At 35.5% G+C, this 27,228-nt stretch overlaps 1 protein-coding gene across 1 annotated transcript in view; it reads left to right on the forward strand.

Moving 5' to 3' along the window:
* The window catches only part of LOC121430042 (5'-nucleotidase domain-containing protein 3-like), a 44,048-nt gene extending 20,281 nt beyond the window's left edge, over window positions 1-23,767 (forward strand). Inside the window, exons 12-15 of the mRNA XM_041627314.1 lie at window positions 2,311-2,451; window positions 19,949-20,035; window positions 20,672-20,736; window positions 22,326-23,767. Of these exons, the coding sequence (XP_041483248.1) occupies window positions 2,311-2,451; window positions 19,949-20,035; window positions 20,672-20,736; window positions 22,326-22,536 (504 nt within the window). The 3' untranslated portion in view covers window positions 22,537-23,767. The remainder of the gene's footprint in view (window positions 1-2,310; window positions 2,452-19,948; window positions 20,036-20,671; window positions 20,737-22,325) is intronic.
* The last annotated feature ends 3,461 nt before the right edge of the window (window positions 23,768-27,228 follow it).

Genomic DNA, 27,228 nt, shown 5'->3' on the forward strand with positions numbered 1-27,228 from the left:
GTCAGAGTTAATGCCAGGCATGACAAGGCTCGAAGTTGTGCTGGTTTTCTGGATTTGGACCTGAAGGATGAATAGGTGCATGTAGATTTGTGCTTGGCCCTGGCATGCTATCATTGCAAGGCCTAGGTCGGGGTAGGCTATGGCTAGGCCCAGGCTGGTCAGACTGGGGTCTAGGCAACTGAACAGCCATCATGGGCTCTGGATTTGGTACTGATGTAGATTTTTCATGTATAACAACTTTAGCTGTTAGAACATCACTCATTTGTTTCTTCTTCGCATCATTGGTAGTTCTGCAGTGATTGATACTTTGTTCACTGTGGTGGCCACTATCACTCATTATGTCTTGACTTTCGCCACTATTGTATATTCTTATGATTTATGTCATATGATTTTGTGCTTTTGTCATTACCATGTTTGATTGTATTTTGTATATTTTTATTGTTGTGTGCATGGACCCCTACAAAAAACACCATGTGCTGATAGGGTGTTCCATCTCACAAGTGGTAAATAAATAAAAAAATATATAAAAACTTGAGAATCCTGCATTATCCAGTGTTGAAATGCATGATGCCATTATAAATTTTTTTTGTACACACTGCTACTCCCTACTGAAGTTGAGATTACCTTCATTTTTTCTCCAAGAGTGTTTATTCGGGAGGAGACATTGCATTACCAATACCCAGAGCCAAGTTTGCAAGTTCTTACGGTTTTTGCCAAAAGTCATTACATTCAGTGGATTCAATCTGGAAATGTATTTTTCAAAACAAGCAACTGGGCATCTGTCATAACAGGAAATCTCATACATGAATCCATTTGAAGAGCTGTCATCATCTTCGCGATTTTTTGTTTTGTATTAATAAATAGTATTTATTAAAATCATTCAGTTCTAAATCATACAAGTAATAGTACATCAACAAAAACACTTTTCACAAACTCAAATAACTTTTCATAATACAAAAAATTGTACAAAAAAATATAGAATATAGCATTCAAATCATCTAAAACAAAGTAAATACTTAGTCCGAAGAAAAAAATACAGATATGATGAAAAATAATTTTTACATGCATCAATGCAATGAAATCAAATGAAACTGAATGAGTATTAAAATTGTTCTTTTTTTGCTGATTGCATCTGGTCACATATTTCAGACCTTGTTCATCCCGACTTATGGGGAAATCATTAGGCTTCATGTCGCACAAATTTTTATGTCCTGATTACAAAAGTAGATCATGATGTCTCCAAACACTTTCTTCTGTAGGCCCAACGGTGTTCTTGTGTGAAGTGCCCCTGAACTCTGAATTCTTGCCATGTCCTCTGCAGATACGGTCTTCTTTTTCTTCACCATCTTCCCTTCAGTACTACCAACATGACTTCAAAGGCTTGATTACTTACATGAAATTCCACATCCTTACATAAGTTCACACCCTTAGATTTTTTCGGAAATATCTTATACTTAATTCTTTGCATGAGTTTATTTCTATGTGTAGAGAGTGGTGGGGCCTTCACCCTTATGCTTGCATTGATTAGCTTAAAAAAGGGACAGGAATGCATTAAAGTTACTCGTAGAATAATATAAGCTTCAACAAAAGGCAAGGTTGTACTCCTAAATCTAGCAGTCACTTGATCATTTTAGAGATTTTAGGATTGGTTTCTTTTTGTTCTCTGAGTCAACAGAATTGATAAGATCTTCCAATCCTGTTCAGTGATCGGCGCAATTTTCAAATCTACCGCTGCCATGATTGAACTCTTTTTGATCGATCCTGATCAAAATATACGCGTATCAGAGATAACAGGAGTATGCATCAGGTGACGCACTCATTGCCCCATAACAGGAAGGTTTACGATCAATCGTTAGATAGCTTGACCAATCAAGATCATTGCTGCATGAGTATGCTGTCAAAACAACCACTGAGGAACCAATCAGTATTGATCTTTCAAATTTTTTCACTGGGCCCAGTTGTATAAAGTGCATTGAACCTGTGCTCTGATGAAGTAAACATCACCGTGAAATGTTAAAAAGAAAAAATGCACAGTCGCCGTGTAATGGAATATTTAAAAATACATGCAGCAAAGAATGGGTAAAATATTGAATACTTTTTAACTAATCAGATGCCAAGAATCTTTCTTTTAGCTATATATCAATGTTCTTAGATATTAGTGTAATAATATTCTTTCTGAAATTGCGATTTATCCTTGAATTAAACTCAGTCTTACATGCTGCTTTCACAATAACTTTGTTCAAATTTGCAATTTTTGTCTGCAACTATACCCATCATTTCTTTTTGTGTTTCACCTCTTGATTTCTGTAGGGCAATGTAGAGCAGTTTACCCAATTAACAAACTGGCATGGATCAGGTGTGTTGTACTTTGGAGACCATGTGTACAGTGATTTGGTCGAGCCATGTTTGAAGAATGGCTGGAGGACTGGCGGTATTATACCGGAACTCGATGTGAGTAGCCTTATCTTGCTTTTCATGTTGGATTTATGATAATGATAATAAGACATAGAACTTGTAATAATAATAATTATACTTGCTTATATTGTGCTTAATACTTACTTTGTCAGAAGTCTCTAAGCGCTCTACAGTATATGCAGCATAATTACCCTGGCTTTAGCAGTGCAGCTGTTACTCGCGCTGCGTTTCAAGGAATAAATTCCTGCCAGGTACCCATTTACCTCACCTGGGTTGAGTGCAGCACATTGTGGATCAATTTCTTGCTGAAGGAAATTATGCCATGGTTGGGATTCGAACCCACGACCCTCTGTTTCAGAGTCCGGAGACTAATCCACTGGGCCACAACGCTCCAGTGCACTTTTCATCTCAATTAGATGCTCAAGGTGTTTCAGAGCAGTAGACAAAGAGAGTGGGAAAAAGATCAAAGTTATATTTGATACATGTTCTAACTTTAACTAGCAGATAACATATTAGATAGCCTTGAGTGTGATACAAATACACTGTATACCAGGCTGTGAGGAATTATTTGTACGAGGTTAGAGGTCCCTCGGGCAAAATAGTGATATTGCCAGTACAACCAAGGATGAATAATTCCATCTTTCCTTTCGAAATGAAGGCCTGGTATATTTGTTTTATATCCTGATTTTAATCAGTTAGAACAATGGATCATGATAATCTAGTCCTCATTCGTAATATGAACCAAAATATAGAGGCTGTTCTCACTACGTTCCTAAAACTAGTTTACTGGAAACTAGTTTAACGCGTAGTGAGAACGGTCAAAGCGGTCTTGGAAGCGATCTTCCAAACCAGTTTGGAAAACCACCTCGTGATGTAGTTTTCAAGATCGCTTTGCCTCGTTAAGTGAGGACACAACCGTTCTTCGGGAAGCAATCTTCGCACATTTTGAGCGCGCTACTCCACATGACAGGTGGAGAATGCCTATGCTGCGGTTTCGAATTTCGCGCGAAACGTGTCACCCCACTGAGAGCGTTTCCATAGCAACAAGAGCGCCTTACGTGAAGTGATTTTGAAAACCACTTTCATGTTTTCAAGTGGGAATGCTAGCAAAGCGATCTTCCAAACTGGTTTCCTGAATCGGTTTCCAGTAAACTAGTTTTAGAAAGCGTAATGAGAACGGCCTCATAGATTACACACTGCGCTTCCATTTCCTGAAGCCAGCGCTCAGAGTGGTACCCGACTAGTGCCTGCACAATCCCTTCATGAAACTTACCTGGCAGAGGCACCTCACCTACCGCAGTGTCTGAGAGAGTGTATGATCCATGACGTCAGTGATTCAATAGCGCACTATTCCATCATTGACGTCGCGGAATAGCAAATTTTCTTTGGTGGGCGTTGTGTTTCAACAGCATATCTAGAATATGCTTTTCCATATGATGCTATTTGAACAAAACCATGTAGGATATAAAGCAAAATATTGGATGAGGCGTTAAAAAATGTATTTGATGAATAAATAGCCTTACAAGTTCAATCAATTATTGTAAGTGCCAGTATTTTGTACATTTGTTAGTATTGAAAATGTAGTCATCGGGTATTAGATGCCTCTATTATCATTGTTTTTTAACAAACATGCAAACATTTTGGCAATTATTCCTCTAGCATTTCCTATTGAAGTAAAAGATTAAAAAGTACATTTGATTGTAACCCCCCTTCTCGAGTGCTGTGGCCAGGGATTAAACCTCTGACTTTCATGTGTGTCTAGTCAGGGACCTTGACCACTTGGCCATGGCACCTCTACACCCTATCAATGCCCTTTCCTTTAGATCATTTGAAATCTGACCGGGGGGGCCGTTTCATAAAGCTGTTCATAAGTTAAGAGCAACTTTAAGAACGACTGGTGATCCTTTCATATGCGCTAAACCATCGCCAATGAATATACCATTTACCATAAGAAAGTATTACTAGTCGCTCTTAACTTACGAACAGCTTCATGAAACACCCACGGACCCACCTGATATTTGCTCCAATGGCAATTGTCCCAGGGAATAATTTTCCTGATATTGGATTGCAATTCTTTCCATTTTTTTTTTGAAGACGGCTACACAAAAAGTTTTGTGTGTGGCAGATTTTTACATAGGACTGCACAGAATGTAGTTGAGAGCTTTACACAAGTTTATGATTAAAAAATTGCTTGTCAAATTTAGTTAGCAAAGTTATTCCTTTTAATTCTAGATCTCTCAAGATGTTTGATTTATTTAAAGCACACCGCACACCACACACATTTGAGGTTAAAATTAATTGAAAGAATACTAATCATAACCATTTTGTAAGATTGTAAGCCTTTATTTTGGAGTAAAGGCCAAATTAGGTCCAAATCGTAGCCAATCGTAAGACTGCTATGAAGTCATTACGACTAGATATTAAATCTGCTTTTATTCTAAGATGGATGATAGCATAGTCACAAATTTGAACATAGGTATTTGTATGATGATTTCGAACATTACAAAGTAAGATATTCCATTTCTCAATACTGGCATCAATTTCTACTACGTTTTATTCCAAAATTGAGTCAGAGACCAATCATAAGGTGTGCAGTCGCTTTATGGGTTGGGATAACACATTTGTTACTGACTATTGTGAGGATTGTGATCAGGGTTAGTTTAGGTTTAGTGTTAGGTTTGGTGTTAGGTTGAGTGATATTTATGTAGGTTTTAAGTTTGGTTTGATGTGATAATTCTCTATTGGAGTAATTGCTGATGAAGAAGATGTCATCATGGAATGGTCTTGTGTGAAGCATTTTGGCAGCAATTTATAAAATACTTGTATGTGATTGGTTGAAATGAGATTTATGACTGAAAATTACTTACATGATGCTTTGTGAAATGCTCCCAACTACCTTTAGATTCAGGTTTGGTGTTGAAAAGTGGTGTTTAAAATTGGTGTAAGCGGTTTGACCCGAAAGGATGTTGGTGCTGAATTTGACATTGATAGGTGCTAAAGCTACCTGTGGTGTTATTGGTATTATTGCTGTAAACCTGAGTTCAGTGTTAGAGCAAGCTAGATTTTTCACTCTTTTCTTAACACTAGCACTTACATAAAAAAGGCAACCACAACTCTGAAATCTCCAATCAGCTTACTTATGTCAAATCACTTTTTATAAGCTTTTTTTCAGTAAGATTTTCATGGGCAGATGTCCAGGGGGGTGGGTATATTAAATATATTTTGGTATAATTTTTGTGTGTTTGTACAGCTACCTATGTGAAGGGGGTCATTTCATCTGCCTGGCAGTGACTACAAATTATGAGAAATCACTGTGCCTGCTAGTGGTATACAGTGTACCACTGACTCTACTTGAACAAAATTTCATGCAATAGCTCCCTCTTGTGTTGGACATCAACTATGCCATTGTGTTCTGGGTTGTCAGTCTCATACTGCAGACCTTTTTTTTCACATTTTGTGTTGACTTTTTTTTACATGTCTTTGTTGCATTGCATGTTTGAGTAATTGATTATCTACATTGGAGCGGTTCATAAAAGGACTTGTCAGACAAATCGTCCGACAAGTACTGTTTTTTCCGACAGTTACTATGGTAACAGTGCCTCTCAGCCAATCTTAATCAGACCTGACAACTTGTCGGACAAAAATATTGATGAAACGCTCCCCAGTTGTACCACAAATCATTTTTGAACAATGTCAGGGTATGTGATATACAGGCATCATGCACCATATCAAGACTATGTGACAATATCTATCAGAATTTTTAAAAGGGAAATTTACCCTGATAAAAGTTGATATTAATAATAATAATATAGGATATTTATATTGCGCACATATCCACCTTGTTAGGTGCTCAAGGCGCTCCTATATTATACCCGGCTAAGCTAGGCGTTCATAGCGCACACAGCTTCTTAAGGAATTACTTCCTACGGTACCCATTTACCTCACCTGGGTTGAGTGCAGCACATTGTGGATCAGTTTCTTGCTGAAGGAAATTACGCCGTGGCTGGGATTCGAACCCACGACCCTCTGTTTCAAAGTCCGAAGACTAATCCACTGGGCCACAACGCTCCATGCTTTAATCAAAGACAAATTATATTAATAAATATTGGTGAAGGTGTGAAGAAAATCCATCAAGGAATAACGGCTATTAAAGGAATTTTTACAGTTTTTATTTTGTGACGTGGCAAATGAGAATCACATCCATGTCATGTGATATCAATAAAGAAAAAATGCAATTTTCTCAGAGTATTGACTGATTTTATTCATGCTGTGGATATATCATGAGATGCATCATTGCCTACTTCCAAAGTAAAAGAAAAGAATTGTTACTCATCATGCTCCTTTGAAAATAATTATGGAATGCATATTCCATGATATATGGGGAACCTGCTCATGGATAATCTCACAATTCAAAAACTTATATAAAAAAAGCATAAGTCTCTTATTTTTAATAGATTTTCATCAGACTTTTCCTACTTTTTTTTACTTTTCTTTTTTTTTTTAAAGGTCAAGTCCACCTCAGAAAAATGTTGATTTGAATCAATAGAGAAAAAACAGACAAGCACAATGCTGAAGATTTCATCAAAATCGGATGTAAAATAAGAAAGTTATGACATTTCAAAGTTTCGCTTATTTTTAACAAAATAGTTATATGAACGAGCCAGTTACATCCAAATGAGAGAGTCGATGATGTCACTCACTCACTATTTCTTTTGTTTTTTATTGTTTGAATTATACAATATTTCAATTTTTACGAATTTGACGATTAGGACCTCCTTGCCTGAAGCACAAAATGGTAAAATAATGGAATTCCACATGTTCAGGGAGGAATGAAACTTCATTTCACATGACAATGACGAGAAAATCAAAATATTTCAAACAATAATAAATCGCCAGGGTGAACTTCCCATTTAATCTAACTATAAATCATCCAGCCCTACATCCTCTCGCTATTATGCAGGGCAACATGAATATTTGACCTAGTTTCCGTAGTTTGATAATTAACTCATATCATGTGATACCCATCAAACTAATGGACTGATAAATGACACTGAAAGTGAGAAAATACCAGCAAGAAATAACAATACCAGTACTTTATGTCATGAATATGGCAGATCATGGTCTTTGTTTTTATGATGTTTGTGAGGGATCTGCTGAGGGTTGACTTGATGTAATCTCATACTTGTTGGTAATACTTCATCCTGCAGTGGATCCAGGCAGGGGCGTAAAGAAGGGGTGGATCTCCAATGTATATGAAGGGTTTAATTCCAAAATGAGCTAAATCCACTTTTAGCGTTTTTCAGTAAATTAAGTTTTTTTTTTAAATTCACCACTTTCCCCTATCCAGTTTTATTTTCTTTTTATTGTAGTGCTACCATCATGAATTAATCATGTTTTTAAAAAATCGAACAATTATTTCAAATTTTTAAGAAATCATTATAATTTGGATAGTTTTGGATTTACATGGAGTTCCTTAAGGAATAAAACCTCAGTTGACATCCATTTTTTCATATCTCAACATGCTTAACAATGGAATTTCAACATGAAACATATGAATGTTGCTAGCAGAGTTCAACATCTTTAAAAATCAATTTTGGTCAAAAGTGGATAAAGCCCCTTTTGAAATAAGCTCTTCATATATTGATAATTGCCCATTGGAATATTGTGACATCCAACTACATGTATTATCTAATAGAATTATCATCTGCACTTTTTTGGGGGCTATTTTTGCCGTCTATTTCAAAATCTTCGATCTGCCATTGTGCATGTAGTCAAAGAAGTACATATGCATAATATTTTTAAAAAGGATAGTAATTCTTTTGCAATTTACATTCAATCTTAAAATTACAACTTACATACCTTCAGCATTATTACAAGATTTCCTATTTTTCATGTTAATTTTCCAATTTCTGTGATATATATGTGATAATTCTTAATTTAGTGGAGGAATGGAGGCTTTATTTTGGTTGTTTCTCTAAGTTGTTTTTTTTCTGCTTGTGTTAAGTGGCATATGAATTTTGATGCTTCTTTGACAGCAGTTTAAATTGACCCTTTTTTCTGAAGGTGTGATAATGACCAGCAAGACTGTTTGATAGTTGAGTATTGCTATTATGTATTGGTATGCTGAGGTGATATTGAGGAAGCCATGAAATTTTGTAGATCCTGTCGTATTGTTTTATCACGTCTCTTATTCGTGGGTGTGCTTTGATCTACTGGTAGTAATAACAAAATATGGAATAGTTCAGTTTGATGAAAATACTTGTATTGTTTTTTTCTTTCTTTTAATAGAGAAGAGAGAAAAATATAATGTTTTAAAAATGTCATTGATAATTTTTTTTAGTTTTCTAGAATTAGCAGGAAGCATAAATCTTTTAAGGAAATCTTTTGTTTTGTAATTACTTTCTTAACTTCTTGATTACTTTTTGTTTAAAAAAAATGCTCAAAAAGACCAAGTATCAAGATTTCCAAATGTAATTAATTGATTTATTTCTTCATGTTTTTTTTAAAGGGGGCGGGGGTATGGGGGTCTGGGATGAAAAATTGATAACAGAGAAAAACTGCCTCTGAGATTTTTTTAAAATTCAAACCAAATGTTAGGGATATTTCCAAGAATATTCAAGTACATGTTAATGGTTGTTTGAAGGTTTGCATGGTGGCATGTACAATTGCTGATGTGGTTTACGGTACACCATGTGGAGTGTTATAGAAACAGTGGATAGAAGAAGAGAAGAAGTGGATAGGCGAGAAAGTGAAGACGGACAGTCAACCTGTCCGAAACGTCGAGTCTCTCTACTACTCATCATCTCTACTCGCCCGACTCAAGCCAGCATCTCCTCATCAGCTCTACTACTCAAGCTGTTCTCACTCAACATTCCTTCTGGTTTACAGTCCTTTTCAGGACTATTTTCAAGAAAGAATACTCTATTCTCAAATCTCCACTTTCTCGCCTATCCACTTCTTCTCTTCTTCTATCCACTGTTTCTATAACACTCCACATGGTGTACCGTAAACCACATCAGCAATTGTACATGTTAATGATATCACTTATGCTGCTCCTTGCTCTTTTTTTGATGATTTCACCAAGGTGCATAACAACACTTGTTTACGAACCATTTCCAATTACTTCTATGCCCCTAGTGAGGGGTCCTTCCTGCCTACGTAAATTCTTCGTTAGTTTCATATCCGTTCAAGCAGCGAGAAACACAGATTTGTGCAGTTGTCATGGTTACGGGTGACATCCCAACAGATATTCCTTGGTCATACTTCTTGTGCTAATGGAAGGTCATGTACAGTTATTTACTTAAAGTGATTGGTTAACATTGGTTTGACTTTTTAAAAAATCTGAGCTAGAAGGTCACACTTGTCACCTGTGTCTGTGATATGTTACAAAAATGAAGTCCAGAAAAAATTGCGTTCGAAAATAATTATTTAGTGCTTCAAAAATTGAAATATAAAGTGACCGGAAACACCATCTTAATTTCATCCCATACACTTGTTTGTACTATTTAGGTGTCTATAAGACGCTTATTTACAAAATCAGGGTTTGCCTTGTAGTTTTAGCTTTTCATTCTCAATAGTGGTTATTTTCAGGGTTTATTAGTTCTAATACATGCACTTGTACACATGTTTCATCTTGGTTTGAGAATTTTTTAAATCAGCTGCTCACAAAGTTAAACAATACCTTTAATGTTACACATGTTGCTCATATTTTATAAGAGAGGCAATTTTGATATGTTGATAAAGGCAGATAAATATGAGATAAACAGGTACATGTGTAAGTTTGGTTGTTATAACCTTGTATCGAAACATGATTTTGTAAGGAAAGCACATAAATATAGAAACAAAACAAACTTACATGTATGGCAATGGAGGCAAACTCGTATTTTTTTAAAAGCAGTCTCCATATTCCTAATTTGTGAAACACCCTCCTCCCCCCCCCCTGCTCTTTTCTCTCTATCATCATTTGGATTTCACTTTTGAATCTTAACACAGTATTATAGGCCTACATCATTGACAGTCCATAATTGAAACCAGTCTAGCTTCAGAAGTCTAGAGGACCGAAGGCAAGTGAGACAGAAGATCTCAATGTCCTGACCACCTGTATAATACTTTCTGTGTAGTATCCTTTCTTTCTTTCTTTCTGTCTGTCTGTCTGTCTGTCTTTCTTTCTTTCTTTCTTTCTTTCTTTGCTGTGGTCAATTGTTCTTGAAGAATGGAAATAAAAACGAGGGAAAAATTCAGGAAAGTCGGTGTTGTGGCCATCATATTTCTTGCTCTTCCAAAAAATGGAATTGTTAATATTCATATTGAATTCTAGGAGACCTCCTCGCTGATCCCCCCCCCCCCCCCCCCCCCCCCCCCCCCCGAGTAGCGAGTAGGCCTTTATCAGTGTGGTATTATGTCTTCAAGAGCATTTCCTATGATTTAAATAAGTGTATAGGCCTAATTCTTGGTGATACAAGTCCACCCCAACAAAAAGTTGATTTGAATAAAAAGAGAAAAATCCAACAAGCATAACACTGAACATTTCATCAAAATCTGATGTAAAATAACTTTCATGTTTTAGATCTAATTTTGATGAAATATTCAGCATTATGCTAGTTTGATTTTTCTCTATTTATTCAAATCAATGTTTTTCTGGGGTGGACTTGGAGGGGCATCTAGATCTATATAAATTGGTTTGATGGCCTTCAGAATCAGATTAGTTGACATTCGAACATATAGCTGACAGCTATTAGGTGACTAGCAATTATTTTTATTTGACTGAAGCCACAGATTAGTCCTCTCACTTGTTTTTTTTAGCGATTGTCCTTCAATACCAACAGGGTATCTTTAAATGACAGCAAGGACAATGACCATTCGACCTTGGTCATTTGTCTGCAAAGGATACCACTTTCAAAGGAGATCAATAGACCTATTTATTACACCACATACGTCATTAGGTTTATGTGTAAATCCAGGGATGTAAGAACTATAAAAAGCGGCATTGAATTGATTTCACATTACCTTGAATTCTTGCCTGGAAGTTTGACACTTATCAGATATTTATCGTGCACCTATCCACCTCTGGACACGTTCTGGACTTAGGAGTGTATTTGAGTTTGTTCAAAGAAAAGTGATAGTGTATGATTCTAGGCTAAGTTTTTACCTGTACTCATTTTTGGCATTGGATTTCTTGTAAAGAGTGGAAAAAAGGGTTTAAAACAAAAGCTAGTGCATGGAAACATGTATCCACTTTGAAACTAAAAAGTATGAAAAACAACAACTACTTTGCCTTTTTCGAGTAGAGAAATGAGGAGACTTGCCTCTTTCAGATGGTGACATTAGAGGTCGGTCCCCGGGGGGGCCACTTACATTGACGAGTGGATACCATGCGTGACCAAAAAAACAAGTAAATAGGATGTCTTTTTCAATATAGGGCACGTTACGTATGTAACGTGACAAGGGTGTCAAAAACACAAAAATAATGAAAAAAGGGTATCTATTTCGCTATAGGGTCAAATTTGTGGGGATGATAAAACAAAATCAAAATGTTTTATAAAGGATGTCCTTTTTGCCCCAACCCTACGTGTTTAGAGTCCGATTTGCGCGAGGTGTGGAAGGTGGGGTCGTACTAAACCAAATGATGTGTAAAGGTAAAACCGACAACCTGAGGACCTGTGACATAACAATAAAATATGGCTGTACTTGTTTAGGGGTTCTTTTCAGGGAATACTTGCCAAGAGTATCGTTTTGTTTCCAATACTTATTAAGGGTAGGGTTTTACATGACAATACTTGTTAAGGGGCGCATTTTCAATATATGGAAAATATGTGTTTAGGGTGCTTTTCGAGACCCCACGGTCGCGCATGGTATCCACACATCAATGGAAGTGCCCCCCCCCCCCCCCCCCGGGATTGACATACTTCTTTAAATACTCAATCACATACACACATACTCCCTCATACGCCTCTATCCAGTGTAATGTTAGAAAAGAAAATCTGTCGATAGATTTCAGTGAAATGGATTGACATAAGGGGATACAGTGGTAGCTATCTCAAATACCATTGTATTTCTCTGCCCTGCCACTTCGACTTTCCTACTCTTGATACACCCAAATAAAATAATACTATGCATTTGATATGATCAGATCAGATTAGATTAAGATTAAAGATTCAGAATTAAGGGGCCTAAATGATAGAGTGAGGAGGTGACCATCACAAAGTTTATCCTGCCAGGAGAATACAATGAAATGACCAGCAAGTATGATCATACATGGCTGAATAGTATATGTGCAAAATGAAGATACTATAGTTATAAATGATTCTTTAATCAGTATGAATTGGAAAAATAAGCAAGGGTTTTGGTTATCGTATACAAGTTTTAATATTCAAGTTATGATATCATACCAAATCCATTTGTTTCTCTATTGATGTTTGTGATTTTGATTATTACTGGGTTTCATACATATTACATTTGGAAAATTCCATGATATATGTATGTCTGACCCCCCCCCCCTCCCTCTCCCCCCCTGTCATACATGTACATGTATGTGGGACCTTCAGGCTTCGTGAAATTTTCTGTCTCTGATTTCTTGTTCTTTTGACAGTCTGTAATGTTCTCAAAGGACCTTAACTTGGTCAGTGAAGTATGACTTGAGAAAAATAGAGTTGGACATACAAAAAGTTTGATCATTTTATGGAATTGTCCATTTAGTACATCTATATTTTCATTATTTCCACAACATTTGGGTTGTTTGATTCAAATTGAATTTTTTAAAGACATTTTTATTGAAAATGACACAATGCAAATTCTTTTCAGTTATTGCTTAGGATCGAGCCATCTCAAAATTAAGTCCCAATGAAAGGATCTGTTGTTCATTCTCAGTCAACTGATGTTGGCCGAGGTTGACAACAGCTTGCAAGGATGCAGCTAGGACTCAAGGAAATCCTCCAACCCCCATATGCTCAAAAGAGCCCTGAAAACTCAGAAAGGAGCATTTACCTGGTTATTTTACCTAATTTTCTTGTTTGTATGTAAAAGAAAAAAAAAGTATCTTGAATTTCTGCATTGTGTGATGAAACTCCTTTAATCTGACAATGAAAAGAAGACAATATTCTGTGATCCGTCCTTGGTCCAGTAAACTGGTGAGCAAGGTTTTCATGCTCTACTAATTCTTGGAGGATGTATTATTTGTGAGCGGCTTTGTTTCGGAGGAACCCCAGCATGTGATCATGGAAAATACCTGGGATTATCCGTTCCAGAATTTTAGTGAGATCAGAACAAGGTATTTTTCCAGAGTGAAGTGAAACACGTGTATATGTACTTATAACCCTTAAATACAAATGTTCATACATATTGGTACAATCTTATTATTAACTTGCGACCAGCTACTTTTGTTCCAAATATGTAAATGAGTTGCACGCTTAATCGCTCAAAGTAGCTTGCAAACTAGCTTGTTTTCCTGCAAGCTAGTACACTAAACATGAGGTTCAAAATATTACAAGCTTTCTGCAAGCAAATTTGAGGGAGCAAGTGTTCTTCTCTATTTGGAACGAACTAGTGATAGTCGCAAGATAATTGCAAGATAATTTATTATATTCCAAGCTAGTTTTAAGATTAGCAGCTATTGCTGACAACACCCTTAAAAAGATTGTGACAAGCTGGTAACTAGCTTGCGACAAGCTTTATTTTGTATGAGGGAATATCACTGAAAAAATGCCCTACAGTTAGGAGGTACAAGTACAAATTTGGAGCATTTTCGCAGGGATTTCTCCACGGTTGCTCAGTTTTCTTTATTGTGTGACTTAACAAAAGGTTTAGATGTAAAGCTTGCTCATCGATTATAGCTTAGGAAAAATTCCCAAAAGTGCATGTCATTCTTCCAATCCATTACTAGTTTATATGACTTCGTAAGTCTAAATCTGCAGCATAGAACAAGCTTTAATTTTGCAGTGATTGGATATTTTATGCGACTTTTTTATTTTCAGGGCTCTTTTGAGAATTTCGAATGAAAATAATTGCCTCAAGCCCCTATTTCATATTTTTCTTTGTTGTATGCCCTAAAACTGTTGTAATTATCCAGATATAACTGGGTTTTTTTGGATGATTTTTTATCAATTTAACATCAAAATTTATTTGATTGGGCATGCACCCAGTGAAAATGTGTTATCTGCTGTGCATAGTTTGGGGTTTTTTAATTTCAAACCCTTAAAGAATAGGTCGAAAAATTTCAATTTAATCTTTTTCTGTTTGAATATCCAATTACTAAATGTATAACGTTTTGCTCAAAAGCCATTTTTGAAGAGAAAGAAAAACATTGTGAAGAGATGGTGCTAACATTTGAATGTTGATCAAGGCCATTAAACTGTTGCATTGCTCGGAGTCCACTGGACCCTCGCCAGTTCGCACACTTGGTGTGACGAAAATATCAATGTTGAATTTTTTGTGGCACCAAATTCAATTTTTGGCACCATGACACGTCACCATACGCCAGTTGAGAGTCACAGCACGCCACTATATAAGCACCTTTCTTGGTGACACAGGGTGCTTTGCATGGGCCCAAACTGGCAATGTCCCAGTGGACTCATAGCATATGATTGGAATGTTAAATGATGATTGTCTAAATTTGACATTATTGACCCTCTTTAGACGTCATTTTGATAAGGCAACAAAAAGTATAATGCTAGAAGTTTTGTTGCTCACTCATAACTTTGGAAGAGCTCTGTATTCAAAGCTCATTCAGAAACGGCACGCGCGACAAATATCAAACTGCAACAAGTCTGTAACTATTTTTTGTGCAAAGTCAAATGGATATAAAGTGTCAACTTATATCATAAAGCGACTTTCATTTTGTTACTGTTATCATGTCTTTTGACTTGTGTAAGTTGGTAAAATAACCAAGTGACCCCCGCCCTGCCCCCTGGGGGTACTGAGATTTGGTTTGGAGGGGGGGTGTGGCTGAAGGTTCAAAACCCATACCCATATTTATGGGTCATTTTGGCTAAAAAAGTACCCATTATTAGGGATTTATTGCAGGGGCAGATCCAGGATTTTTCCAAAAGGTGGGGGCACATTTTCCCCTGAGTACCCCCCCCCCCACTGAAATTGACCCGCCAACTTCACACATCTATGTGAGTAAATGCAGTCCACAAGCCCACTTAAATTGTGTCATGTGATTCTAAAATGGGCCTATAAACTCGGTCATGTGCCCCACATGAATGTGTCATTTGATTCACATTGGAAAAGTGGGTTAGCCGGGGGAATAGACAACAAAAAAAATCATGATTGTGGAACGTTGACTCTGGAAAAAGGTTTTAAGATTATGAAAAGCCCGACTGATCAATAGCCTATTCGTGTGTATACACTCTCTTTCATTACAGGGAGTAATGAATAGGTAATTAGGTATGCAGTCGATTTTTGCTTGTCTGAATGGGTAGGCTGGTAGATCTTAAAAGTAGATCATTGTGATCAATATTCATCATTCAGTTGCTTACTCTCTACGTGGCCCTAATAGGTCCTTGCACTCTCTATTAAGTTAAAAACCATTTCGGACTACCAACACACATCATACATGTACACAGCTTTTTATATGCTTAAAGGTCAAGTCCAACTCAGAAAAATGTTGATTTGAATCAATAGAGAAAAATCAGACAAGCACAATGCTGAAAATTTCATCAAAATCGGATGTAAAATAAGAAAGTTATGACATTTCAAAGTTTCGCTTATTTTTAACAAAATAGTTATATGAACGAGCCAGTTACATCCAAATGAGAGAGTCAGTGATGTCACTCACTCACTATTTCTTTTGTTTTTTATTGTTTGAATTATACAACATTTCAATTTTTACGAATTTGATGATTAGGACCTCCTTGCCTGAAGCACAAAATGTTAAAATAATGGAATTCCACGTGTTCAGGGAGGAATGAAACTTCATTTCACATGACAATGACGAGAAAATCAAAATATTTCATATTTAATATAATAAAATACAAAAGAAATAGTGAGTGAGTGATGTCATCAGTTCCCTCATTTGCATACCGACCGAGATGTGCATATAACTGTTTTGTGAAATGAAGCGAAACTTTAAAATGTCATAACTTTCTTATTTTACATCCGATTTCGATGAAATATTCAGTGTTGTACTTGTTGAATTTTTCTCTTTTTATTCAAATCAAATTTTTGCTGGGGTGGACTTGTCCTTTAAAAACAGATTTTCAGGGGAAAGGGTGCTTTTGTAATAATACTTTACATAGTCATTGTGTAATATGGAGGCTGTTCAACTTCTCTCTAAATTTTGAGAATGGAAATTAGGAGTTAAATGTGAAATTTATTTTAGCCAGGGATCATATAAATTCTCTAAATTTGAACTTAATTTAGAATGAAATTAAAGAATTCTTTTCGAACATTATCCTTTCTTTTTAACAGTGACTGTTGGTAAATATCACTTCATTTCCTAGTTACATTCATTTATTAACTTCAAATTCAATATGTTTTACATTATAATCATACTTTGTACTGTTGATTATGAATAGGGAATTGGGCTAGAGGTATGAGGATGATTTAATGAACCTATGACCTTCAATAGAACAATTACAAAAAAGTTGCATTTTATTTTAATCTTTTCAAGTAAAGGTGCAGGGTATTCTTATGGCCTTTTCACACATGAATGTTGAATCATCATTTGTAATGTTTGTAATTTGTCTTTGCAAAAAAAAAGTTTGTAAACAAAGGTGAACACATAAAATTGTCAAGAAAACAATAATTTTATGTTACTTATATACATCGTATTTGTCAAAAAATATTTTGAATAAACATGCATTTTAGATGTGGGTTTTGCAGGCTTTCTATAGGTAAGGTCGCTGATCATATCAATCGCAACTCTATGTAGGACGGGGGCCCAGATTAAAAAAAAATTGTAATGCTACTTGGTCGAATATTCAACTTATGAAATAGATTGTCGACATTATGCTACTTTATTTGTAGCCTACCATTATTAGAATTCCATGCGACATATCGAGTTGGGTTTTACCGGGTGATTAATGAATCCTAAACATGTAATGTAGGATTTTCTGTCTGATGTCATTGTTTGCCTATTATGATATAATTTCTCAGTTTCAGTTTGGAAACCCTTCCAGAGCTATGTAATATATAGTTATAATTGATATTTGAATACAATGCTATTCTAAACTGCATGTGATATATTAAGTTTTAATTTCATACCTGCATATATTTCACAATCTGATCTGCATGTACTGAAGAAATTAATGCATGGGGTTTTACTTCCCCACCAAAAAATAATGTCATTAGTCACAAAAAAATCTAACATGATGATTTCAACTAGTTACTGGTATATGTTCGTACTAAGAAAATGTCATAAACTGGTAGTTTTGCCTATGAGAATGCAATGCTGAAGACAATTTTTAAAATATGTTGGTTTTGTCAGAAAAGGAGGCAAAAACATTACTGTAGAGAATGTTTTGCCCCATAACAATTATTTTCAGTTTCCAATGCAAGCAAATATATATATATATATAGTAGGTCTAGATCTGCACTTATATAGGGAGTATAATAAACACAAAAGAATAGGGTATTACCTTAACGTTTAAGAAAAAGAAATCACGATAATTAAGAGGGCACATTGATATTGACCTCATGCCAAACAATGATTTGAAAAATAAGAAATGCAAGTTGAACACCAGATGACTATCGCTAATTAGGGACTTTCCCTATGATCTAACAGCGATGTTCACACAGTATACAGCTCACGCAACTTTAACGGCATTGGTTAATTATGATTTGGCTTTAAAAAATCTGAGCTGTAAGGTCCCAATTGTTACCCGTGTAAAAATGTAGGCCTGAAGATTTTGCTCCTGAAAATATGAAGTAAAAGTGTGCTTCACTAAGCAAAAATATACAAATGAATGCTACATGCACATCGTCCCCAGCAGAAAAATTAAATATTTTTTTTTTCAGTAACAGATATCATGAAAGTGTCTGGAAGAATTTGATATTTTTCCTAGGAATGACTCACATCAAAGGGCAGGATTTTTTTTTAACAGGGAATTTTTCAAAGTTAACCAATGGCCCTTGTTAGATCTTCAATTTTGTTCATGGGTTGATCAAACACAGTATAGGAGCCGTAGGGTCACGGGGTCACCAGCAATGGCGATTCAAAAAAGAATTTTAGCGATAGGCCTAAGTATACTGTCTAACTGTTTGAAAGTGCTAGCAAACTGTTTGCAGAATAAAGGCAACACATGCTTAGAAATTTTGAACATATTAGAAAAATCAGACGCAAAATAGACTGTTTACATAAATGAAAACTGTTTAAGAACATTCTTCCAACATGCCTTTTGCAAACATTTTGATAACCTTGCAAATTCTGGCAAAATCCCAAATTTTCAAACATATGCTGCTTATAAATTGAGATATTCCCTTATAGAGATCATGACTCGAATTTTCTGATAAAATTAAAAAGTAGTAGGATTGGTAATTTTGTTGCCACACCACATTACTAGTTTCATGTGAACACTCTGGTAGCTGTTGACTACAAGGAGCAAATTAATTACTTGGGAGTGTAGGCGTGACTGCGATGATATATTGGTAACTTCCACTGAGAAAAACTTTGTTGATCAATTTGTTGCTTGTCCTCATGGGTGAAACTGGGACAAAGGATGTAGATTACCAAAGGGGAATTCCATGATAGCAATGTTATTTAGTTATAAAATGCTGTTTAAAATTTTAAGCTATTAGCCTTACAGTAGTTGTTTTAACAGTTTAACCAAAGCTTTGAAATCTTAAACAGCAAAAGTTTCATTATTTAATTCTTAAAATGTTAAGCTAGTCAGAGGAAATCTCTGACAAAATTATTGTAAAATTTCCCCTGTTCTATCACTTGAACTCTTCTATTCGGACTATATCTGGGGCCCATTGCATAAAACTTTTTACCTGAGAAAACTCGGGCTGTGTTTACCGGAGTATTTGCCCTGTATTATAATCAATGGCAGAAATCAGACTAACCTTAGTTTTCAGTTTTTACCAGAGTTTTTTCAGGTAAAAAGTTTTATGCAACAGGACCCTGTTGCAGTAAAATTTACAAAAAAGGGGGGGGGGGGGAATCACTATTATTAAACAGGAGAATTTCGACGAGATATTGAAATGATAATCCATACCAAGTAAAAAAGCATGTTCAAGCCCGTCACTCTAACAACAAGTTGTTAAACTATTTTGTAATTGTTTAAACTTTTTAAACAAAAATTGTAAACAATAGTTGCTAGAGAGACGGGCTTAGACAAGGTGCTTAAGCTTTTAAACAGCATTTTTTTACGGTTTAAAACAACTGTGGAAGCATTAATTTCATAATTATATTTCATAATTATCTCATGAATTTCATCCTTGCCACCTAAATATATTACTCTCAATGATAAAACTAATCTCAGCACCTTTACTTTTAATTGACTTGTCGGTTTTAAAGCGGTATTTCCTTCTTGCCTTCCTGTTCATGAACATTGTTCTGTTTTAATTGAATATTTTTTTTCTCTTTCCTGTTCAGGATGAGATCGAGATCTGCAACTCCCTTCCTTTCAAGAGAGCGGTCATATGGCTGAATGCATTACAAGATCTTATAGAAGCGCACCAGGTAAGTGAATGATCGATAGAAGGTTTGAAAGAATGAATGTATAGGTGGATGAATAGATAGATAGTAGGAATGGTCGTTTGGTAGAAGTTAGAAGGCATTACAAGATCTTATAGAGGCTAATCAGGTAAGTGAAGGATTGATTTAAGGTTTAAAATAATGAATGGATGGATGGACAGATGGATGGATGAGTGAATGCAGATATAGATAGATGGAATGGTCATATGGTTAAATGCATTACAAGACCTTATTAGAGGTGCATCAGGTTTGGAGGAATGAATCAACAGATGGATTGATGGATAAATTAAAAAATGGGTAGGTAGTTAGATAGATAGATAGATAATGAAAAGAGTTGTCAATGTTTAATGTATATTGCAAGATCTTTTTAATGCACATTTCTTGAGTGAAGGATTGATAGGCTTGAAGAAATTAATGAATGGAAAGATAGATTGATGGATGGACAGATAGATACATAGATACATTTATGAATGGATTAATGGAGGAAATTATGCAATCTTATCAATATCATAATTATTTCAACTGATTTGATGGACTCAAAACAAAGTTGTAAAGTAATTACACTAGGCATAAATATAGAAAGTCTGATAGATTTACCCTACATTTCTTTATTTCTCTCAGGTACATGAGTCAGCTGACTGTCGAGCTGTAGTGAATTCATGGATCACTGAGAAAGACCAGCTTAGGTAAGAAGCACTAGCGTACCTATGGGGGGGGGGCAGGGGGTCAGACTGCCCTCCCTGACAAGCCACAACTCATGCAGGGGACCTATCCCTGCCCCCCCCACGAGTCACAACTGATCCCCAAATGAATAATTTATAATGTAAAAATGCAATGAAAACAGACGTGTGCCCCCTCTTTTGAACCTGAAGACCTTTTTTTCCTTTTTTTTTTTGCTTGCCAATTCTTTTCTGGTAAGAAATCCTTTATTTTTGGTTGAAGACCTTTTTTTGCTTATCAATTTTTTTCGCAGATGAAATATCCTTTAAAAAAAAAAGAAAATCGATAATTTCGACATTTTGATAGTAAATTTTACCCGTAAACATGTGACTCTGCCTACTAGTTAGTCAAACCCATAATATTTCAGAAATTTGTTCAACTTTAACATCACATTTGTCACTAAAATTTTTTTTCTTCAAATTCCCCTTTTTGAGAGTTTTTTTGACACAACATAAAAAATCTCACTATTTAAAGGGACGGCTCTTCTCAGAAATCAATTACATTGTTGGGCAGTTCTAGGGAACGTGTCACACCCTTGGTCAATCTGTGCACCTGCCTTTGATTGTTTTAAAGTCTGTTGGTGTATATGAGCCATGACACAGACATAAAAAATCTCACTATTTTAAAGGGCGGCTCTTCTCAGAAATCGATTACATTGTTGGGCAGTTCTAGGGAACGTGTCGCGCCCCTGGTCAATCTGCGCACCTGCCGTTGATAGTTTTAAAGTCTGTTGGTGTATATGAGCCATTGGGTGTATTGGACAGGAAGCAAGTTAGTGTATCAAGCTGATGACCGTTTGTCAGTGGTTTTAGGCTTTATTACTCACTATCAGTCAAGGTTGTGAACTTTCTGGCTTTTTATTCTGTTTGAAAGGCTTTGTACAGTGAATTGGTTGCAGTGATTGGCTACTCCAGTTGTGGGACGTTTTTATCAAAGTGTAAAACTTTTCATAACTAAAAGGCATTATGTGTATTATGGTAGGAATTCATTGCAACACAATACAAATCTTCTACCCAATTAGGACCTGCATTGATTATCTATTCCTTTGATAATAATAATATACCATCAATGCTTTTCCAGCAGCTTTCGTTCTTCTTTTCTTCCCTATTTTTTTTCTTGATGTGCATTCTTGTGCTACGTAAGAACTGTTTTATGATTAGCTGATAAGATAATGTAATGTCACAACATTGAACAAACTGGAGATGCAGTGTTGTGCCTGATGAATGATAGCAGTTAGCAGTTGAAACGTCGCAACTCCAAGTCGCTCCATCATGTGACATTAGATTAACTTATCAGCTATTTCTGCTACCACAATCCCATCCAATCTAATATACATGTGACTTCTCCTTCTGGTTACAAAGGGCTGTACACACACTTCTCATAATCAAAATCTTCCCCACTATTGTTTTATTATTATTGTTATTATTATTACCCTCATGAACATACATGTAAGGTAGTAAACCTTTGGGTTGCTGACCCTTTCTCCATATTCATGAAATGAAATCATACCATATTTCAACTTGTCAAGTTTTAATCTTGCTTTTTTTCTCCCCAGGATGACGACCAAGTCTCTGTTCAACCAGCAGTTCGGCAGTGTCTTCCGTACGCACCACAACTACTCCTACTTCACGTCCCGTCTCTGCCGCTTCGCAGACATCTACATGTCCTGCGTCGGCAACCTCCGCAACTACTCGTTGACGCACACCTTCTACCCCCGGCGTACGGCCCTACCTCACGAACTTTCGTATAACTTCACAGTGCAATGACCCCCATGCATAGATGAACCTATTAGTAATGAGGTCGTTATTGTAGCTGGAATGTTGCCAGTTTACCGAGGACGATCTAATGTTATCAGTGAAAGCCGTTTGTTCGAAGCGCCTGTATCAGGTGTATGTGATTGGAAATAGTTGCTTTCAAAGCAATTTGAGATCAAGCTTTGGCAAGTTCAACCATTTCAGTTTAAAGTTATTTCACAAAGAGTCTTTCCATGATTGACGACCCTTTGGAGTAAAACAAAAGAGTAATAAAATATGATTTTTACTTTTGTGTGTGTTGTATGTCACTCATAACAGGTTCTGACTAGTCTGCAGGCACAGACCCTGATTTAAACTGTTATCAACAAGTGGGTCTTCACACAAGACTAGCACATATAAAATTTGCTGTTTCAATTCATAGCGAAGGGGCCTTCAATACATTATGTATGCTTTGCTTTCAGACCCCTTTTAATAATCGAGTGAAGGGTTTGCACAGCAGACTAGGTTCTGACCACCAGTGAAATATGTGTCACACTAGTATTCTAATTCTGCATGGCTAGGGGTTGATGTCAAAGGTTTTTTTCTTTAAGTCACTGGCGGGTAAATGTATTTGATTGCATTTACAAAATACCATCAGTATAGATTTGATTGCATTCTCTATCACCATCAGATGGATATATTTGAATGCATTTTGTAAAACACCATCGGATTGATGCAATATGAATGCATATTTCATCTCAATCTGGGTGATATATTTGAATGCATTTAAAACTGCAATCAGGTGATGTACCTGAATGCATTTGAGATCACCATAAAAACACATATTTAAATGCATTATTATTTACTGATTGAATGATTTATTTGGAATGCATCTTTTATAACTTTCAAGGAGAAATATTTGAATACATTTTACTTGATAGTTTGTATTGTGGCATTGTTTGTGGGCATGGTGGCTCAGTGTCCACCTCTTGAATGTGAGGTCAGGTGTTCAATCCCTGGCCAAGTTATACCAAATACTGACAAATAATGGACCTTCGATATTGGTGTTCTTGTTGGTGCTATGTCTTTCTTGCATTGTGTAGTATAGATTTGAAGAAAGTATTACAAACCCTTGACCCTTTTTAATATTTTGTATTCATAGTTTGTGTACCCATGCAATGACTTCCAATTATTAGTGTGTTGGTATTGATTTAATCATTTCACCATGGAAGTCTCTGTATATTGGGGTGTGGTGTACAAAGACCATTATTTATATCCTTAAACCAACTTATGAAGAGATGTAGAACAAAAAAAAAGTCTGAGGAATGTAAAATGTTCATACTTGAAGACCAAGTAAACGTTTCTTATCAAAAGGGGTTTGAATTGAAATGTATTTTATTTTCTTTTTCTTGACCATTTGTCTATAAAGACCAAATAATGTGCTTGCCTCCCTTTCAGAAGTAGTTGCATTTTATCATGAATACATGTACTCGTGTCACTTTTCATGACTTTTGTCTACAAAGACCAACTTCTTCAGTAATACATGAACCTTGAAGCAATGTTTTCATGAATTCATATCCAGAGATGTAGCATTTCAATTTGCAACTCATCTGTATCACAACACCCCAGTATAGACTTGGGGAATTGCACTTGAGTTGTGATTGAACACATGTTTCTTGCAATTCCCTATGAATCATATGTTTGTAGTCTTTAATTCCAATCCCATCGCTCAAATGTGTGATTAGAAGGCCGTGTGAAAGCTTTAAAATAAAACAACTTTGTTTATTTCCATCGATACCACATCCCTTCCCCTTTGTATTCAAAAGTGTCTTCCGTAAGTTACATGTTATTTACATACTGTATATTAGTCAAATGGCAGTTTTTCTGTATAATGTATTTGATGGTATGTGTTTTATTGCCAAATGTTTGCCAAAACTGTTTCAATATGACTTGAATTTCTATTTCTTTGTACTATTTAATATTTTGATTGCATGATTTCATGTCATCTGGTATTGTTAGCGAAGTGGATAATGGGTGTGTTCAATGTCGAGTTTCAAATTTAAACAGCAGCAGGAATCATGATTGAAAACTCAACTACAAAACACAAACATGATCAGCGGTGCACCGTTCAGTGTCGAAAATATACTTCTGTGTTGATCATCTTTACATTTCCTGTTTTCATTTGCGCAGCTTTGTTGCAGATTTTGACCCATCACAAGGAAGGTCAATTAGGAACCTGCTTGTGTAGGCTTCCACTGGGAGAACAAATTTAAAGACTTTTCAACAGTCAATCATGTTCAATGTTGCATTCTTGATGCTGAAGGTTTTAAAATCTGAGGTGATGGCATTTATAAACTCATCTTTCTCATCGTTTTAATTTCCCTCCGAATCGTGATTTGAAAAAAGTTTGTTTATACGACCGGGAATGTAGGATATTGAACACACCCTTCTTTTCTCATTTTATTAGCGTTTTGTAATCAGGTTTTCGATCATGATTTATGTTGCCGTTTGAATTTTGAAACCAATATGCAGCAAATGTTAACCATTTTATGTGTTATTTGTAGAAATGAGAGCATATTTTGGTGGAAATATATTTACATGTTCACATGCTTTATGTAATGTAATACATATTTGTTATCACCACCCAACCAGGATGGTGCAGTGATATGATACATACAAGTTGTCTATTTTATGTGGTGTAGAAAATATGTTCATATCTTTTAAAGATTACAGTTTGCATCAACATAAAACTTGAAGTTTTGATGGGTTTAATGTAATCTTGGACTCAAATGAAAACCTGTAAAGCTTCTGAATTTTTCCTGAGTTAAATTGTGTAAATCTGAAAAATCAAACAAACAGACCAGCTAATGTTTCAGAATAAAACAGTAATATGAAAGTTATGAGTATTTTAATGTTTAGGTCAGTAATGCTATTTAAATCCTCTCAGTAGGACTGCAGTTACAAAATTTTATTTAGGTTTTTGCCTTGTTTCACATTGGACAGACTGATCTCTCAGTCAGCAATGGGCATTGTGAAAATCACTTTTTGCAGGGGAAAAGCTCTATGATTTTACATACTTTCTTCATAAAGGAACTCATACTAAGGAGTTTGATTTGATTTTTTTGTTTTAAAGAGGAAAATTTGAGATATGTATTCTGTTTATTCATTATGGAAATAATATCAAAGCCAGGTAAAATACTTCATATTTGGGCTCACTCTAAAAACTAAAACAGTGGAAAGGGGTAAATCATACTATAAAAGGACCGAGGAGTCAGAGTGTTTTTAGTAGGGGTGAAAAATGCTGTCACTCTACGGCCTTTTTCCACCCTTTTTGCCTTTTGTGTTTTAAGAGTGTATGTTTTTAATATTTAAAAAAAATCCATTGATCATATTCATTATATTTATTTCCCCCCTCCTCCCTCTCTCTGATATTCTCATTCAATCCTTCACTCACTCTCTCTCTCCCGTAACCCTCTTCTTTTTCTTATTCTTCTTCATCATCTTCTCCTCCTTCTCATTCTTCTTTATCTTCCTCTCTCTCATTCTCTCCTTCAACCACACCCCCACCAAACAAATTTCTGTCATATTCACAGATACATGAGTACTGTAACATTAATGCACAAAATTTTCACTTTTGGCCATATTTCAATAAAATTGGACCAGCAGTACCAGTATTCCATATTTTTATATTCTTGGTATTATAGTAGAAGATGCCAGTATATGTGGTTAATGTGGTAATAATATTTGTCTGATGTTTCTATAAATTATATATTTTTTAATGCATGCTTTGGTTGGCATTGATGAACACCTTGCTATTGCTTGCAGGTTTAGAATTGAATGTAAATATTTGCATTGGAATAAATATCTGATAGATGCTCTTGTTAATATCTTTTATCTGCCAAAAAATTGTAAATTAATTGTTTCTTTGTTTCCTTTAAATATTATTTCTTCTTACCTTGCATGATGAGATTATGCAATATGTCTTTCCTGTTTTAATAAAATTTCCTAAAATTCACCTTTAAAATTTACTTGCTGCAAATTCTTTTTGTTCTCTTATTGCTTTGATGAAAATAGATTGTATAATAATTGTAATGAGCTAGCGGCTACCGAATGCATGTAGCATAAATCCATTTTTGGCACCAAAGGTGTTGTTTTGAACAATAATTCTAATAATTATGATCCTCATTAACTTTTAAATGCAGATGTAGTAATGATTAATTTATTTTGTAACCAAAATAAAAAAATCGTTAACAAGTGACGATCTGTATTTTATCCAAGAATGTTATTGGGATTGTTAGAGTTGAAAATACTGCATGATTCAGGATTTCGTAGAAGAATGGGCTTGCAACTCATCAAAATTAACTGAACAGATTTGACTTGTTGCTCCCTTTTTTTCTGAAAAGGGCACATTACATAACTTTTATTGATCAACACAATTTTATTATGGTTCTATAACCGTATTATTAGTTGAGAGTTTGAGACCATATTGACTTTGTTGTGCAATCATTGTTATTGCTTGTTGTTGAAAACTTACTATGTAAAATAAAAGAATGCAATAATATAAGCAATGTTTTTATTTCTTTTGTGAGATAATTGTTGAAGTGAGAGAGGTGGTAAATTGGCGGTCAGCCTTCACCCACTTCATAATTTTTGTTCATTTTGGTCTTGTCTACCTCCTTCAAATTTTATCTTCCTCTACAGTCAGTTCGTCTACCCATACCATGG

This window comes from Lytechinus variegatus, chromosome 16, assembly GCF_018143015.1.
Source record: "Lytechinus variegatus isolate NC3 chromosome 16, Lvar_3.0, whole genome shotgun sequence".
Lineage (NCBI taxonomy): Eukaryota > Metazoa > Echinodermata > Echinoidea > Temnopleuroida > Toxopneustidae > Lytechinus > Lytechinus variegatus.